We start from the raw sequence: 16051 nt of genomic DNA, 5'->3' as shown, positions 1-16051 counted from the left end.
GTAATTATTATATAGTATACCAGTTATATACTGTATATAGACAATATGCATATGTACATTAACATAATGCATTTCAATATGTTTATATTACCATTTTCTTAAAGGACATTTCATAGAATGGCAGAACTGATAACAATGACACATTTTTTCCTTAGGACAGGTTGACTGAATCCTTCTGTAGTACATTACTGCACAATTGTGGCTTTAAATAAAGGTTACAAGCCTCAAGTTCTTATGTTTTGTATGTGGAATGTACTCCAAATGAAAAATGGAGGAAAAGTGCATGGCATCATGCTTCATGGCATGGCATCATGCTTCATGGCATGGCATATACGTAGTGATCATTTTTACATATAACTATGTGGTAAATGATACAGTTAAGATGTAGACTACATAATGTAGAGTTATAAAAAGTTATATATTATGTCACAGTACTAAAAATAAAATTTATTCTTCTCAAATAGTGAAAATAAGATATCCTTCGTGTTTTTGTCACGTATTCTCTTCGGATCTCGCCTCTTCCCCCTCCCCCATTGCAAATGAAATAATGTCCAACATTTTATTAAACAATAATGACAGTGTGGGCAATTTCCAGGCCGTTAAGGCATACAAAGGGTGATAAGACAACTATCTTGTCATTAATTGCCAAAATACCCTCTTGATACGTTCAATACATGGTAAAAAATATAAAAATAAAAGAAATATAAATATGTCCTCGGTTATTGAAAAATCAAAAGTCCGACTGTACCTTATTACGAATATGGTCTTGGATATACGTAATTCCTGTTTCTTGAATAGGTACAGCAACTAACAGGATATGACCGGTATCCCCCACCAAATTGTGAGCCATCAGCTGTAAATTTGCGTGGCCAGGAAGACATGGAAGGGTTTGGGGGGTTCTTCTCAAGGGAGGCATGTGGTCAAACCTACGTGCTGCTTTCCCAGACCCAAGCGCGTAAGCATCCAGTCGCGGCTCCCCGCCCCCTCCCATCCAGGCGACCGAGACCTGGAGAGAGGGAGCGGGGTGGAACTGCTCCCCTTCCCCACATCGCTAATGAATGTTGTCCTTCTCGCGACGCACGAAAGGGCTCACGCGTGCTCTTTGATTCAGGAAGCAGGCACTTACGAGTGAACACAATCTGAGGACGATGACCGTCCTTCAAAGTTGCGCTCTGGGCTCGTTCGCTGCTGTCGCCCCGCCGCGCGTGCCTAACGTTTCCTCGAACCGAATGAAACGTGGGGAAACTTAAGATCGCGGGGGAGAGCGTGACCCCAACTTAGTCGCCGGGCGATTGGGCGACCAGGCTGAGGTGGCAGGCAAGGTCTCAGGCAGCTGTTGGCGGCCATGGCCATCCCAGACGTTGCGTCCCCCCCGCAGCCCCCAGCCCAGTTCTGTCCGCGTGGTCCACGAGCGGTCCCGGCGCTCAGATGAGCGGGAAGCGGCCCTCGCCGCCGTCGGGCTCCCCGGTGCCGCCGCCTCGAGGGAGGCCCAGCACGGACACGGGCAGCAGGACCTCCCCGGGGCTGGGCTGCTGCAGCCGCATGGACTCCTCGTAGGTTGGCAGGTACTTGACCTCCTCGTAGCTGGGCAGCTGCAGGAAGGCCGGCGAGACTAACCGCAGCTCGTGCTCCGAGGCGCAGGAGGGGACCGAGAACCCGCCGCCTCGCCGGCCCCGGCCATCACTGCCACTGTCCAGCAGCGAGTCCTGAGAGCCAGCGGCCGCCTCGTCCCGCAGCAGCGCGGGCGAGTCGTCGTCATCGTCGGGCGGCCCCGCGGCTCCCGGCGTCCCGGCGTCCCCAGGCGGCCCCTGCCGCGCTTCCCCGCGCGGGTACCTGCGGGGGCTGGGGCAGATGATGCGCTGCAGGAAGTAGCCGATGGCGAAGAGGACGAGCAGGATGAGCAGCCCGGAGAGCTTGCGCACGAACCAGCCCACGTTGTCGAGGAAGGCATGCAGCGGCAGCTTGCAGCAGCGCACCGCGGTGGCGTTGGCCGCGTCGCAGCAGCGCTCCCGCTCGCCGCAGGCCAACTCCGCGCAGCCCCCGCCGCCCCGCGAGGGCGCCACTAGCGCCAGCGCCAGCAGCAGCAACAGGGGCAGCAGTGGTGGCGGGGCCGACGCCACCGACAGGCCCTCGGCCGTGACCCCAGCTCCCCACATGGCCGGCGCAGATAGTCGCTAAAGTCGGGGGCGGGGGATCGGGGGATCCGTCTGTCAGCGTAGCCGTCGGCCCCTCCCTGGGCTCTCCACTCTGGTCCCGCGCGCCGCCTCCCGCGCCTCCGCTACCTGCGGCCGGAGCCGTCCTCACTTGGCCACGCTTGAGCGGAAGGAGGAGCCGGAGGCGCGCGGAGGCTGCGGGAGGCGGCAGCTCCTCGCAGCCGGAGCAGCTTCCAGGGCTTCTGATCTTAACCCTGAGCGCCCGGCCGCCCCGGCCAGGCGCTGGCCGTCTGGAGCCGCCCAAAATGGCAGAGGCCGCCTGCGCGGGGCTGTCGCCGGCATGGTGGCCCCGGCCGGCTGCGCTCTTCCAACCCTCCCTTGTCACCCTCCGAGCCTGGAACGGTTAAGGCTCCGTGCCGAGCCCCGGAGCACCCAGATCTTGATTAATTCAGCCGTCGTGCTGTTCCCCTCCAGACGGGCGGGGGCTCTTGTTCGCGTAGGTGTCTCAGTTTTAAGTGATTGGATTTCCCCAAGAATGTTATTTAAATCGACTTGAGACTGGGATTCGCTTACCCATCCTTTTTGTTATCTTTCTTATTAAAAATGGATGATGGCCATTAATGACTAGCGCAGCCCCACAGCCTTCCCAGGGCTTGGGGGGAGCGCGGTGGGGAGGGTACCTCTGTATGGTTCTGCTTTCAGTCAAGTCCAAGGGGCTGGGAAGTCGGCACCCCCAGGAGACGTCCTGAACTGATAAGAGAATTCCCCGGAGAGGCTCGGGTCACAGGCACCGCAGAAGTATCCTCAGAGCTGTAGGGTAGCCCTCTGCCAAGGTGACCCGAGTTGACCAAGGAGAGGAGAGTGGACGCGTATTTCCCCAGTGGCTCACCCGACAACTCCGCCCCACCCCACCCATCCCCGAAGCACAGAGCAGGGATTTGGGCTAGGGGTAGAAGGAGGCCTCTTTTCCCGTGTAAAGAACAAATCTGTGAAATGTCAAAGGGGAGTTGTAAATGGTTGGCAACGTTCCTGACCATTGGTCTGCGTCTGAGGGGTCTTTTTCAAGGTTATTCTTATTTGCAAAGTTTGCCTTTAAAGGGAGTCTGTCCTCCCACTGAGCACGTGGGGCTGAGTACCTTTCCTTGAAGTCTCCACTCTCTGGGGAAGCCCCTTAGTGCCCAAGGGAGGAATGATAGTTACCCCCACCCTGACCCACAGGCGCATCTGCTGGGTGGTGGCCTTAAGTGGCCCCTTAGAGCCACACCATAGAGAAGCCAGGAGCTTACTTACACTGTTACTAAAGCGGACTGAGAATCTTTTTAGGGTTAGAATCTATTCATTCCCCTGTTCCCCTTAAACACTAGGACCCCTATAAAGAAACCAATCTGGAATTCCAGTCACTGAGAGAAAAAAGTAAAAAAGCAAAGGAAAAATATAGGTACAAGATTCAACTGTAGGTCAGATAAAAGTAAAGATTTCTCTTAGAGTTAGTCACACTGTATCTCTCTAATAGTCTTAAGGTCCAAGGTTAGGGGTGGTGGTTTGATTTAGACAGGCCATTGCCTCGCCTAGATGAAAACATTTAAAATATCTCTGCTGCTGGGAACCTTACTTTGCTTCACATCCCAGAACAATCTGTCTTCTTCATGGGGAAGCTCCTAAGTGTCTCAGACAAGATATTGTACTTGCACAGGTGCTTCTTTTCAAACTCCCCAAAGCCACAACATTTCTGTGCCATGGCCTATTTCTCTGTAGGGAGGCTTGAAAATTATTGTGCAATGCCTGATTAACAAGGGGTTTCTAATTGTAGTAAGGTTACAGGATGCAAGTGATTCATTTTAAAACAGCGAAAATTGTGTTATTTTTTCATTCACTCATTCTTTTGCCAAATTTACAGTGAACATTTTCTATTTAAGGAATTCTGCTAGATGCTTATCGTTATAGGGAAAGGTGACTTATCTGTCCCCAAAGTGGAATAAACGCAGGTTTGCACTTCCGGCTGCTACTAAATGGAGTCAAGGAGAGATTCCACAGAGAGAAACAAACAGCACTTTTCTGTCTGATCCTGACTTGTCCTTACTTTCCCAAAGGGGAAATAAAATTAATGAGTTTCAAACAACCTCAAGGATGAAGACGGTTCATAGCCTGAGACGGGCTTTAAGTAGAAAGTTGAAAAAAATATGAAGACCTCTTGGGCTTTTATTACGTGATCCTTTAAGATCTCTGCTAGTAGTACAATGGCAAAATAAAGGGGGAGTTGTGGGCTTGATGATACATAGGGAAAAGTGCCCTACTTACTGTTATTTTCAAATTACTAAACAGCATTTAAATTGTTTGATTTCTGTCTGCCTTTAAGGATTAGAATTTGTAGAATGTTAGAACATAGAATAACTTAGATCTTATATAAAATAAAACTTTGGCAGAGTTATATGAAAACAGGGAAAAAGGATGCAGTCTTAAAAATAAGTATGGAATGGATTTTTATTTGATTTTTTTCTTTCCAAATTGATAGCCCCAAAGCATCATCCGTTAAAGGCCTGATGCAGAAACTGGCGCCTCTTTATTTCTTCTCTGATTGCTCAGTCCCACTTAATTCATTTTTATTTGCAATGGAACTTATTGTGTACAATCTGTTGAAGGAAGGAAAAGAAACCTGATAGCTTGAAAAGCTCCAGAAAAGACATGGTCTTCATTACTCAGCATTCTTATTCTTTATATTTAACACACAAATGGGGTACACTTAGCTCCCAGAAAGTCATAAATTTAAGCTATTTAATGAGGAAGATGGAATTTTAATGATATGTTGCATAGAATAATTGAAAGATAAGGAAGATCACAATGTAACTTTTTTTTTTAATTGGCACCAAATAGCACTTAAATACGTATGTGCAAGAGAAAAAACAGATGGAAGGGACACGGGGACTGACTTTTATCAAAAAAACATGATGTCTTGGAGTATAGCTCAGTAAAAACTAGAAACATTAACTGCTTTATCTTGCTGCAGAGCTTGAATAATATTTTTTGAAAATTTTATCTTCCTCACGTCTTTACACTCATATGAATGAAGGCCCAATTAGCCACACTTCTCAACTTTTTAGAACAGAAGAAAATAAACAGAAAGTGACAAAACTGGCTGCTGTTTAGCCTGGGCTTCTGGGAGCTCTCTGATTGCTTGGCAAAGACTGTGTGGCCCTGTCATGCAACTTTTGGTTCTGTCACATGGTACCTGGTCCAGAGGGAATTTCTTTCTGAAGTCTCCCCCCCACCCCCCTACTATAAGTAAGCGCGTGCCTTCAAACCTGGGAAGCAGTAGCTCTGGCCTTTTCTTCAGAATGTCTAAACATGGGCCGTTGAGACCTCGTAACCAAACCCCTGAGTCCGTAAGAATCCCCTATTCGGGGTGTGCAGCATATTCCCCTACTAGTAACTTGGTGTAAAAATGGATTTATTAACCTCCTCATTTTATGGTTTCCTTTCATTTGCAGTATGTCCTCCCTGAGCAACAGTAAATTAAGGGTTTTATTGCAAATAGCATGTATTTGCATAACTGTGCCCACCTAGAAATGAGTTGTGATCTGAAATCATTTGAAAGTTTTAAAAGTTCTTTTCAGATTGTGTTTCTTTCCTCACTCATCTGATAAATATTTAACAAGGGCACACTATGAGCATTCTGCTCTCTTCTGGGGATACTATGAAATCAAAACGTTCCCCGTCCTCAGGGGGCTTATTGGAGGTGGGGAGAGAGAAAAACGGACACTAGTCAGTCATATTAATGAATCACTAATTCCAAACAATGCTTATATGGGAGAAGTTCAGAGTCCTCTGAGTTTTAACATTAAATATGATTTGGACAGGGACGAGATAGGGGTGTCAGCTGGAAAGACCTCCCGAAGAAAGTGCTGTGTACGAAAGGACAAGGTGAAGGGGAAGGTTCCAGGCAGAGGACACTTCATGGAGACAAGTCCCTGAGGTGGGAAGACCCTTCACGTGTCATCTCTTATGTTTGGGGCAAAAGCTATGTAATTTCTGCCTCAACAGTTGAGACTCTTTCCTAGCTTAGGTTTGGGTAGCGTCAAGCCACCCCTGCTGTTGCTCAATTTTAAACCAAACCGGGTTCTCTACAGGGGTCTGTCGCAGATTGTACATTATAGTTACCGCTGCAGTTCTGCTGAATTTCCCCTTGGAGACTAGGAATGTTTCAGAAGGTTTCCTGTTCTTTCCCCCTCCACACTCCTGACTTGGAGTGGGGTTCGGATTTCCTTTTAACGTTGTGCGTTGGCAGCTTGCTGACCAAAGGCTTCTTTAAGCCAAATGCTCGAACTAGAGGAAAGTCAAGTGAGATGGTTTGTGTCTTTTGTTCATATTAGGCACAAAAGGAAATTGAACTCTTTCTCCCGTGCTTGAAGTTAGAAACAAAAGGTTGAGAACTTTCAGTCTCCTATGAAAATAATATTTACATTTGTATTTGGACTTTCACAGCACTTATACATTCGTTGCTTTGTTTTCTCCTTACTACGTTCCTGTGAGATGAATTGAAGTTATTATTATTCCTTTCTCCAGTTGAAAAGTGGTTAAAACCCCCAAATCATGGAGCAAATTGGTGGCAGTGCTGAAACACGAGTCCAGCTGAGGATTGTGGATTCGAGTCCAGCTATGAAGGGTGAGCACGCACCTCACTTGCTCTCTGAGGGGGGCTGCGCCCAAGGGACCCCGCCAAGGGCGGAGCTTGTCTTCCCTCTGACAACTTCTGATGCATTAAGAGGCTCATTATAAGTAAAATGCCTGAAAGTCAAGCTGGACTCTGTTCTAGACCACGAATATGAGATTTTTCTGAGGAAATAAAGCTTACATTACTGTCACTTTGTGGCCACGGCCACTTTCAGTAACCCATTAATAATGGTTTATGTAATAACGTGACAGGCTAACTATTTTTGCATGCATTTCTGCAAACAAAAAATAAATCTTCCTTCTTTGTTACATTCCATTCTTTATGCATGAACTAAGCCATCTAATCTAATGTTCACCAATCACTAATGGTATAGGCTTGGGAAAATAAGGATATAGTGGGTTCTGAAACACAAAATGAATGTACAGTATTATTTATCAGTGACGTAACCTCCTATATTTGTGTTGTTTGTAACAATTTATCAGTTAATTTCTTATGGCAAACTTTCTCATTTTTTCTGCAGATATGAAAACGAAACAATATGTATTATGAGGCATATTTAGTGAGGCCAACAGGATCTGAAATCAGGATTCCAGTTATATCAGTTGAGTGAATTGTTTTCCTCACTCGTGCTTTTTAAATGGTCAGATTGTTGAAGTTAGAATGTATTTGTCACTAGGCTGATTGTACCAGCCAAATGCTCACATTGGCAGGAAAATCATATAGCTTGAAATCATTAAGGTGAAACATTTTTATGCTCTGTTATTTACTCTTGGAACTAATAATGTGCTCTTTTCCTCTCTTTCATTGCAAGGAAAAACTGATTGCTAATACCTTCTTCTGGATAGTTTCTGTGAACCTGGATGGAGTGTGAGCTGCCTGTTCTTGCTCAGCGTCTTGTGCACGACTTTATAGTTACAGGACAGCCGTGACTCGAATCCAGCCATTAGTCCCTGGGCAGGGCTGTGGTCCATTTACCCAGTATCCTACTTTTAACATTAAATGACATGGAATAACTGTCTTCCAAGACACTTGCCTTAAAACATTGTGAATATAGCCCAAAGGCCCCAAATTTCCCTTAACAATTTTCAATGTAGATTTATCCAAAGATGAATTTTAAAAGGGCCTTTTGGGTATAATCTTAATCTCCCTTTTCATCTTTACTTTCCACTCCTTTCTTTCCTGCACCCTGTGCTTCAATAAAGGACTACCTGATACTGCTACCAACCCCCCTGCTTTAGAGACACTGTGCCTTTCCTCCCCATCTTTATAGGTCAAAACCAAATAAGACACAGATCCAATGTCACCTTCTTTCCAAAACCTTATATTCTGCATCCCCAAGTCCACCTTCCCCAGAGAGAAGCCATCCCTTTCTCTCTTCTCGGAATGCCCTTAACACCATCTCCCACTGGTGGCAATTCTCATTTGCTCTCATATTTCAGGTAGTTATGTATGTCTTAATCTTAGGGTTTCTAGAAGTCAGCTCAGGGCAGTAGGCTTTGTTTCTGTGCTTCTGTAGGGCAGTGGTTCTCCATTGTTCTGTGTCCTGGCACCCTTCTGACTACTTTGGGAAGCTCACCTGAAGGGCTACCCACATTACATCCCCAGCCATTGCTGTGTCGTTTGAATGCAACTCTTCCCCGCCTGCCTGTGCTCTATTAGAAATTCATGAGGTAAAGTTCTCCAGTGTTCCTGTCAGCGGGCCATCTTTCTGTAGTCGTGTTTCGCTGTTGGTCACTCTACTTACCTCCTGCAGCGAGGTTTATGCTGCTGCACGTGAGTCACAGGACCCACTCCATGTATTGTTCCTTGGGACAGGCCTCACCATACACGTGAGGGGCTCAGCCGGGACACTGCTCAGAGTAGGGAGCGCACCACGGAGAGCTTACAGGTCTCCGGGATGCCATGGCCACACCGTGCAGGAACCTCTGCCTTGGCAAGTGTACAGAAGTGCCGTATGCATTTTTATGGAATTAACTCATCTAAGTTTATAAACCTGTTTGTATTTTCAACACGTACTGTTCTCGAGTAAAAATTCCATGGCTTTGCTACCTCAGAATGAGGCATTTTATCTATGTATTTTTTTTTCAAGCCTAAAGAGGACTTCCCCCTTGTTATAGAAACCAAGAATTTAGGGAACAATCCTTTATTTAGCCCGTGCCTTGCTTCCTGAGGCCCTGACGGTCTAGGTGCTGTAAGACAGAATTTTTACATTTATACTGTTAGTACCTAGGTCAGCCAGTCTTGAGTGTTTTTGCTTTTATTTTTTAATTTTTAAAATCCACACTTGAGGGTATGTTTATTAATTTTAGAGAGACAAAGAAGGGAGAGAGAAAGAGAGGGAGAAATATTAATTGGTTGCCTCTCATACATGCTCCAACCAGGGATCATAACCACAACCCAGGTACATGCCCTCACGGGGGCTTGAACCCACAACCTTTCAGTGTACAGGACAATGCTCCAACCAACTGAACCACCCTGCCAGGGTACGTTTTTAGCTTTCAGATCCATTCTTCAACCTTAACAGCTCTGCCCTGTATCGGGGAGGGCTGATCCCTAGAGGGTGCATCTCCCTGTTCTCAGCAGTGGGAGATTGGAGGTCTGCTGTGGGTAACCCCAGCCGCCAGGCTCCCATGAGAACACTTCCCCCCTTCCCACTTGCTAGTCTCCAGGCTCCTTCCCCACTCCTGGGGGTTCTTAGCTCTTCCTGTGTACTATTTCTTGTATTTAACTTAATCCTCTTTGTTTTAAATACTCAGAACGGGTTTTCTGGTTGGACCTTGACTGATACATTGCCCCTGAACCACCTGCTCCAGCTCTAGGGATACAAAGATAACAAATTATCTGATTCCTTGAATTCTATAGATGGAAGGGAGTAGTGTTCCCCTCTCTGTTGCCTAAGACTAGTCTCATTTCTCCCACCCATCCACATGGGAAAGTTGACTTCCATCGCTAGCGACAGTAAAGAGTGTTAGTACTGTCCTATGAACATGGAAACAATCTGGGTCTGTATGTCTTCATCTATAAAATAAAACCTATAATAATACCTACCTCACAGAATTGTTGTAAGCAGTAAATGAATGAACACATATACAGAGCTGAGAACACTGCTTGGCATAGAGTGAGTTCTAGATAAGTGTTAGCTATTATTATTTAACCAACAAGAGTGCATTATCTTTTCTTATTAGTTTGATTCTGAAAATGGTGAAGTACAAAGCTAATTTGTCTTAGGGTTATCATGACATTATTAGATTTGTAACGTGTCTTCCTGAATCAGCCAAAGACAAATGAAGCCCATTAACTTTGCAGAATTTAATATTTGGCCCTGAGCTTTATCATTGGCAATGCTATAAAAATAAGCCACATAAATTTGTTACTGCATTTGGAAAGTGGTCATAAGCATTATGTTTCCTATGAAATTCTCCCTTTTGAATGAATTCTATTAGAATTCAGTTTAAAAAAAAAAAAACTTGTTTGCCTTATGAACCATTAAAACTTTCTTATTTTTCATCATGATAACTATGTAAATGACCATGAATCCCTCTTTGTTTTGGTAGCTGGGGAGCTCAGAACTAAATTTAAAGTTAATTTTAAAGTTAATTATAATATGTGTGCCTGTCCCTCCAATAACCCCCATTTTTGTTTCTTCTTTGATATGGGCTTGGTTTTCTAATTTAATTTATTTTTGTTTAATCTTCTATTCATATTTTGTCATTTGTATTCATAAGTTATAGCACTTCGTGGAATAAGATGTGACATACATAAATAATACTAAATTTGTAATAGTATCAATTAAGAGCGTGTTGTGAGTTTTTCCATCATTATGTTACTCTGAGTCACCAAATATTTTTAGAAATTAATCTCAAGGTAAAAAAATCACAGTGTCGGGTAGCTATATTTCTCAGCATGAACTGTCTTGGGAAGTTGAAGTGGTTTGGTCACATGGCTCAGTCATTTTTATTTCAGAATCAATTATAATAACCTTTACCAAAGTCTTATAGAGCATGAAGTCTGTGGGACGTTATTGTTATTTGGAAAAAGGTTTTGTGGTCAAATGTTTGGGAAATGCCCCGTTACAGAAAATTTCCATTGCCATTTTTTTTTTCCCCTTAACTGAAATTCCAGTTCATATTTTGGGAAACTAGGGTTCTCCAATATAGGTAAATTTTTCACAGACTGGGTTTTGCCTACATAATAGAAGCAAGTGCCTTTTTTTTTTTTTTTAGAAGTCCACAAGAAAATCTGGAAGGGCTGTTCACCATCAATTAAAAGCATTTCTTAGAATCAGAAATCTTGAAGATTTCTTAATTTTAAAAAATTCATCTTTTATAATAAAAGTGTATTCTTTGAAAGTAAATGCATATTTTTAGTGCTGGGCCCTCACTGTTTTTGCTTAAAGTCTATTAGTCTGAACAGAAATGTAAAGTCAATGACTATGTCACTAATGTGACATGTAAGCTGTTCCATATCATGGAGGCACAGTTGAGTCTTAGACACAGTCAGATTAAAAATGGATCTAAGAATAGAGTTAAAGGGATCAAGCTGTGAATATAAAAAAAATTGTTTTTTAAATGACATGCTTAGGAAACAAAAGTAATTACTTTTGAGTGCTTTTCCATATATAAACCTCAAACATGAGGCATAATTTTATTAAGATTGACAAGCCTAATCTATAATTAAAGCAGTTCGGAAAGACATTTAACAGTGATTTACTTTTTCTTAAAGCTGAACAAAATGGATACTGCTAAGTGGAACCATCTAAAAATACAGCATTCTGGCTGCCTGATTTTGTTTGGTTCCAGGGAGTACAGTGTGCCAGCCACAGAATTCTAGATTCCATTGTTTATGTGGACATTTATTCCCAGCAAGTTGACATCCCTCTTTCATCACAGTTTTCCTATAATAACCAGAATCATAACAGCTAGCATTTGTTTTATGCTTAACATTTTCAAAATGCTTGCACATATATTATCTTGTTTGTTATAACAGCAAGGTGGGTCAGGTAAGTATCAGGAAGGGCAGTTATGCTGTGGTAGTTAGGAATTCAAGCCATGGAGTCGGATAGACTGGGGTTTAAATCTGGCTCTACCACAAGGTCTGTAACCTTGGGCAGGTCACTGAAGGGCTCCAGGCCTGTTTTCTCCTCTGTAATATGGGAGTAATAGTAAAATATAATTTGTAAGGTTATCTAAGAATTGACTAAAATAACCCATGCTTAATGAATAGTAAGTGGTCAATAAATACATTTTAAAAATGTAGAAGAAAGTGAGACTCAAGAAGAGTAAATTGTTCAAGGTTGCAGAAAAAGTAAGAGCTAGCATTTGAACTTTGATTTTTTTTTTTTTTTTTACAAGCAGAAGTTTATTTAGAAAGTCACAGAACTTTGATTTTAGATTTCCAGTAGTGAAACCGTAAGAGTCCTGGGTTCAGGGGTCGCTTCCTGACTGGTAGTGCCCCGGCCAACCCAGCTAAACAAGGCTCCAGCATGTGACCTACCATCAAAAGTCCATGAGCTTTAGAATTAGGCAGATATGAGTTCAAATCCAAGTGTTGCCACTTACTAGCTCTGCAGAACTGGGATAATGATACCTCTCTTCAGAATCATTGTGAGAATTCAATGAGATGCTGTATGTAAACTGGCCCATATGTGATAAATCCTCAGTAGATGTTGGTCGCTGTTGAGAAGCCACGTGATTGGAGGGCCTCAGTATCAATTTGGAAGGAACAGGGTTTGGAACGGCCCCAGTTCTCACCCAGTGGAGTGGAGACTTAGACTCATATTTTATTTTCCCTACCCAAAGAGAAAGAAAAAGATAGAATGTCTTTCTCGTCTCCATTATTTTTTAACAACCTTGTTTATAAACTTTATCTGCATAATCCAAATAAAATATTAAAGCTCCTTAATAGGCCCTTAGAAGTAACATTTTGGCAGGCTCTTCTGAGCATGTTTACTGCATCTCGGGTTTGCAGTTACAGTAAGTCAATATATAATTTTAGATATTATTTGGAGTTTACACTTAAATATTAAATGCTCAAAAGGACATCAGAGAATGGAATGCTGTAGTCTCCCCCCCTTATCTGCGGGGTACGTGTTCCAAGACCCCTGGTTAGATGCCTGAAACCACAGACGGTACTGAACCTGATATAGACTATGATTTTGCCTGTACATACATACCTCTGATAAAGTTTAATTTGTAAATTAGGTACAGTAAGAGATTAACAACAATAACTAACAATAAAGATAGAAACAATTTTAACAATATACTGTAATAAAAAGTATATGAATGTGGTCTCTCTTTCTCTCTTAGCAAACTAGCATGGATTTCTTTTTTCTTCTTTACAATGTCACAGAAAGGAGATTATCTCAGCAACCTCAGTGTACAATTTTTTTTCTTTCCTTATTAAATTGAGAACTTTTACCTTTTTACTTAAAGGAAGCACTTTACAGCTCCTTGTTGGCATGTCTGAATTGCCAGCACCACTGCTCCTGCACTTTGGGGTCATCTTTAAGTGAAATAAGGGTTCCTTGAACACAGCTCTGCATTGCTGCACAGTTGACCTGAAAACTGAGATGGCTTCTCAGTGAGGAACAGGAGGGTGGCGCATCCAGCATGACTGCGCTCAACAAAGGGAGGATTCATGGCCTGGGCCAAGCCATGCAGCAGTGCAGCCTTCAGAGGGGGTGCTAACAGTGATGCCAAATAAGCCTCTGAGAGGCTAGGAGGTGCTGGGAAGTCTGAGGACCTCCTCAATCCCACCTCTGCCACCACTAACTCTGAGACCCTCTTGGTTTCCATTTCTGTGAAAGGAGAGTGCTGGGTTTGGTCTGTGGCTCTTTACTTCTTTGGAGCCATGGTCCCCTTGGGAATCTCTGGATGTTAGGACTCCTCGCCTCAGAAGCCTGCACATGCACGTAGGCACCCCCTGGCCCACAGGCAGCCCTGGAATTATAGATGGTCTCTCCAAGTCATTCTATCCCTGGCGTCTTTGAATGTTCTGATGCTTCTGTGTGGAAAGGAAAAGTGCAGTATTTCAGTTCTGGAGAGATCATTAAGAAATTTTGCCATCCTTCATGACTCCGTGGCTGCTTAAGTTGAATGCTGTAAAGAGCACCTTTAATTTAATTTAATTAATCTAGCTAATTAAATAACCCTGATTTGGTAAGTGGTTAGTCTCAGGGTAGAATAATTAGCAACTCATTCTCAGTCTGTAGATGGAAAAAAAGTCAGAGAGTTCATGCTTTATTTATTAAGAAAAATAAAAGTTTTACATTTATTTGAGCATTCATTTTTAAAATTTTTGACAGTGTTAGACAGGAAGCAGCCAGTCAGAACTCAGGAGCTTTTGGGTAGTAATTATCCTTCATCTGTTAATTTCCAAGCAGGAAAAATATTAAAATGAGTTTCTGCACAGCTGTTGATTAGGCATAATGGCAAAGTAATCATCATAAAGTTAATAATCAGAGCAGAGCTAACATTTGGAAAGTTATTGTTTAGTAACTAGAAGGCTCTGAACACCAAAAACAACATGCAACTACCTAGAAGATCATGCCCCCACCTCATGTGTTTTTTTCTGCAATTCAACATCAATTAAACAGAGAAAACTAAATGCAGTTAATTACATCTATTTTGAGGTCAACTTTCAACAGCTCAAAACTCCATGACAAGCAAACCACAATATTGAAAGCTTTTCTGAAAAATCAATAAATAAATAGCCTTTATACTAGGAAAAGCTGCAGCACATTTAACAACACATCGATAAATCCTAAACAAGCCTTGCACTTTGATTAGGTCAAACCCCCTGTTGCCTGCCCTTGCTGCCCCCTAATACGCATTTTCATTCCATTGGGGCAAGTGTGCCTGTGACCTGGAGATCCTGCAATTGGACAGCTATTATAGACCTCTGCTGAGTAGGTTTTCGTAATTGTGCAGCTCCCCTTGGAACGCAGAGATTAATGAGTGCACAAATGGGACAGCACATAATTTCAGATCTTGGTGATGATAACAAAGAGCTATTTAAGATGCTTGATAACAGACTCACTTTTTTTTTACATTTTGTCATCCAGAAGTCTAAAGTCAGTAGTGTTAATGGAAAGTTGGGCTAATGTAGAGATACTCCAGACATAGGAAGAGCAAATGGGGTTCTTGGCAAGCATCTTTTATTGCAATCCTGATTGAAGACCCTTGGACAAGGTTGGTTAGGATTCTAACCACAACCTTTGGCAAATCATTGGAAGGGTGAAAAGAGATGAATGCGGGCTGGGGAGGGGCAGTGAGATGCCCTGGGGTAGGAACCATTGTGACCCAAGGGCATACATGTTTGAGGTCTCAACTTCCTTTATTGTTTTCTTTTTCCTTTTGCCTTCTCTTACTTTCTTTTTGTCTTTTTATATCAGCGGTTCTCAACCTGTGGGTCGCGACCCCTTTGGGGGTCGAACGACCCTTTCACAGGGTCGCCTAAGACCATTGGGAAACACATATATAATTACGTATTGTTTTTGTGATTAATCACTATGTTTTAATTATGTTCAATTTGTATCAATGAAAATACATCCTGCATATCAGATATTTACATTACCATTCATAACAGTAGCAAAATTACAGTTATGAAGTAGCAATGAAAATAATTTTATGGTTGGGGGTCACCACCACATGAGGAACTGTATTAAAGGGTCGCGGCACTAGGAAGGTTGAGAACCATTGTTTTATACATTGAAATTCCTTAGAACTCTCCCCTCCACCTTGGGTAAAAGAACTGGATTTCCTACCATATGAGTGAGCATATATACCAGGATGCCAGGTCACCCTAGGCAAAATTTCTCAACAAAACCTCCTTCTTTTTATTTTTTACTTTAAAAATAAATGTGCAATTTAAAAAGCCACTGAGCCTCATACTCTGGCCAACCACTGCTTTGAGACCATCCAGATGGTCTGACATGTGATTTTGTATTTTAATAGAAGAAGGCTGAATATGGATTGCAAAATTCTCTGTCCCCTTTCCCATCATAAAAACATGAAAACTCATTAATCTTAATTTCTCACTAAATAGTAGTCTTTTCATGTGGGTAAAATGCCAGAATGTTAAAGTCAGTGCTTTGCAAAGTATTTACCTCAAGACTCTACTTCTCTGAAACTCCAAATTACCAGTGCAAAGAGTGCTGGTCCCTTTGGCAGGAGAAGATGCATGGTCAAATATTTGAAACTTGTGTTGAGAATTAGGTATTATCTAGATT

General features: G+C 42.9%; 1 protein-coding gene across 1 annotated transcript; it reads right to left on the bottom strand.

Annotated features, from left to right (window-relative positions):
- Window positions 1-307: 307 nt before the first annotated feature.
- On the bottom strand, window positions 308-2981 carry CUNH3orf80 (chromosome unknown C3orf80 homolog). The gene has a single exon (XM_090272948.1). It carries the CDS (start codon window positions 2154-2156, stop codon window positions 1425-1427), a length of 732 nt encoding a protein of 243 aa, XP_090129074.1. The 5' UTR covers window positions 2157-2981; the 3' UTR covers window positions 308-1424.
- Window positions 2982-16051: the final 13070 nt, after the last annotated feature.

Source organism: Furipterus horrens, unplaced genomic scaffold (genome assembly GCF_987537825.1).
Source record: "Furipterus horrens unplaced genomic scaffold, mFurHor1.1.pri manual_scaffold_1, whole genome shotgun sequence".
Taxonomy (NCBI): domain Eukaryota; kingdom Metazoa; phylum Chordata; class Mammalia; order Chiroptera; family Furipteridae; genus Furipterus; species Furipterus horrens.
Note: the sequence above shows the minus strand (reverse complement) of the source record. Positions and strands in the feature narration are given on the sequence as shown.

What these genes read in the sequence shown, in the direction of transcription:
- CUNH3orf80 (XM_090272948.1), bottom strand. Translation starts at nt 2,156, where the DNA reads ATGTGGGGAGCTGGGGTCACGGCCGAGGGCCTGTCGGTGGCGTCGGCC.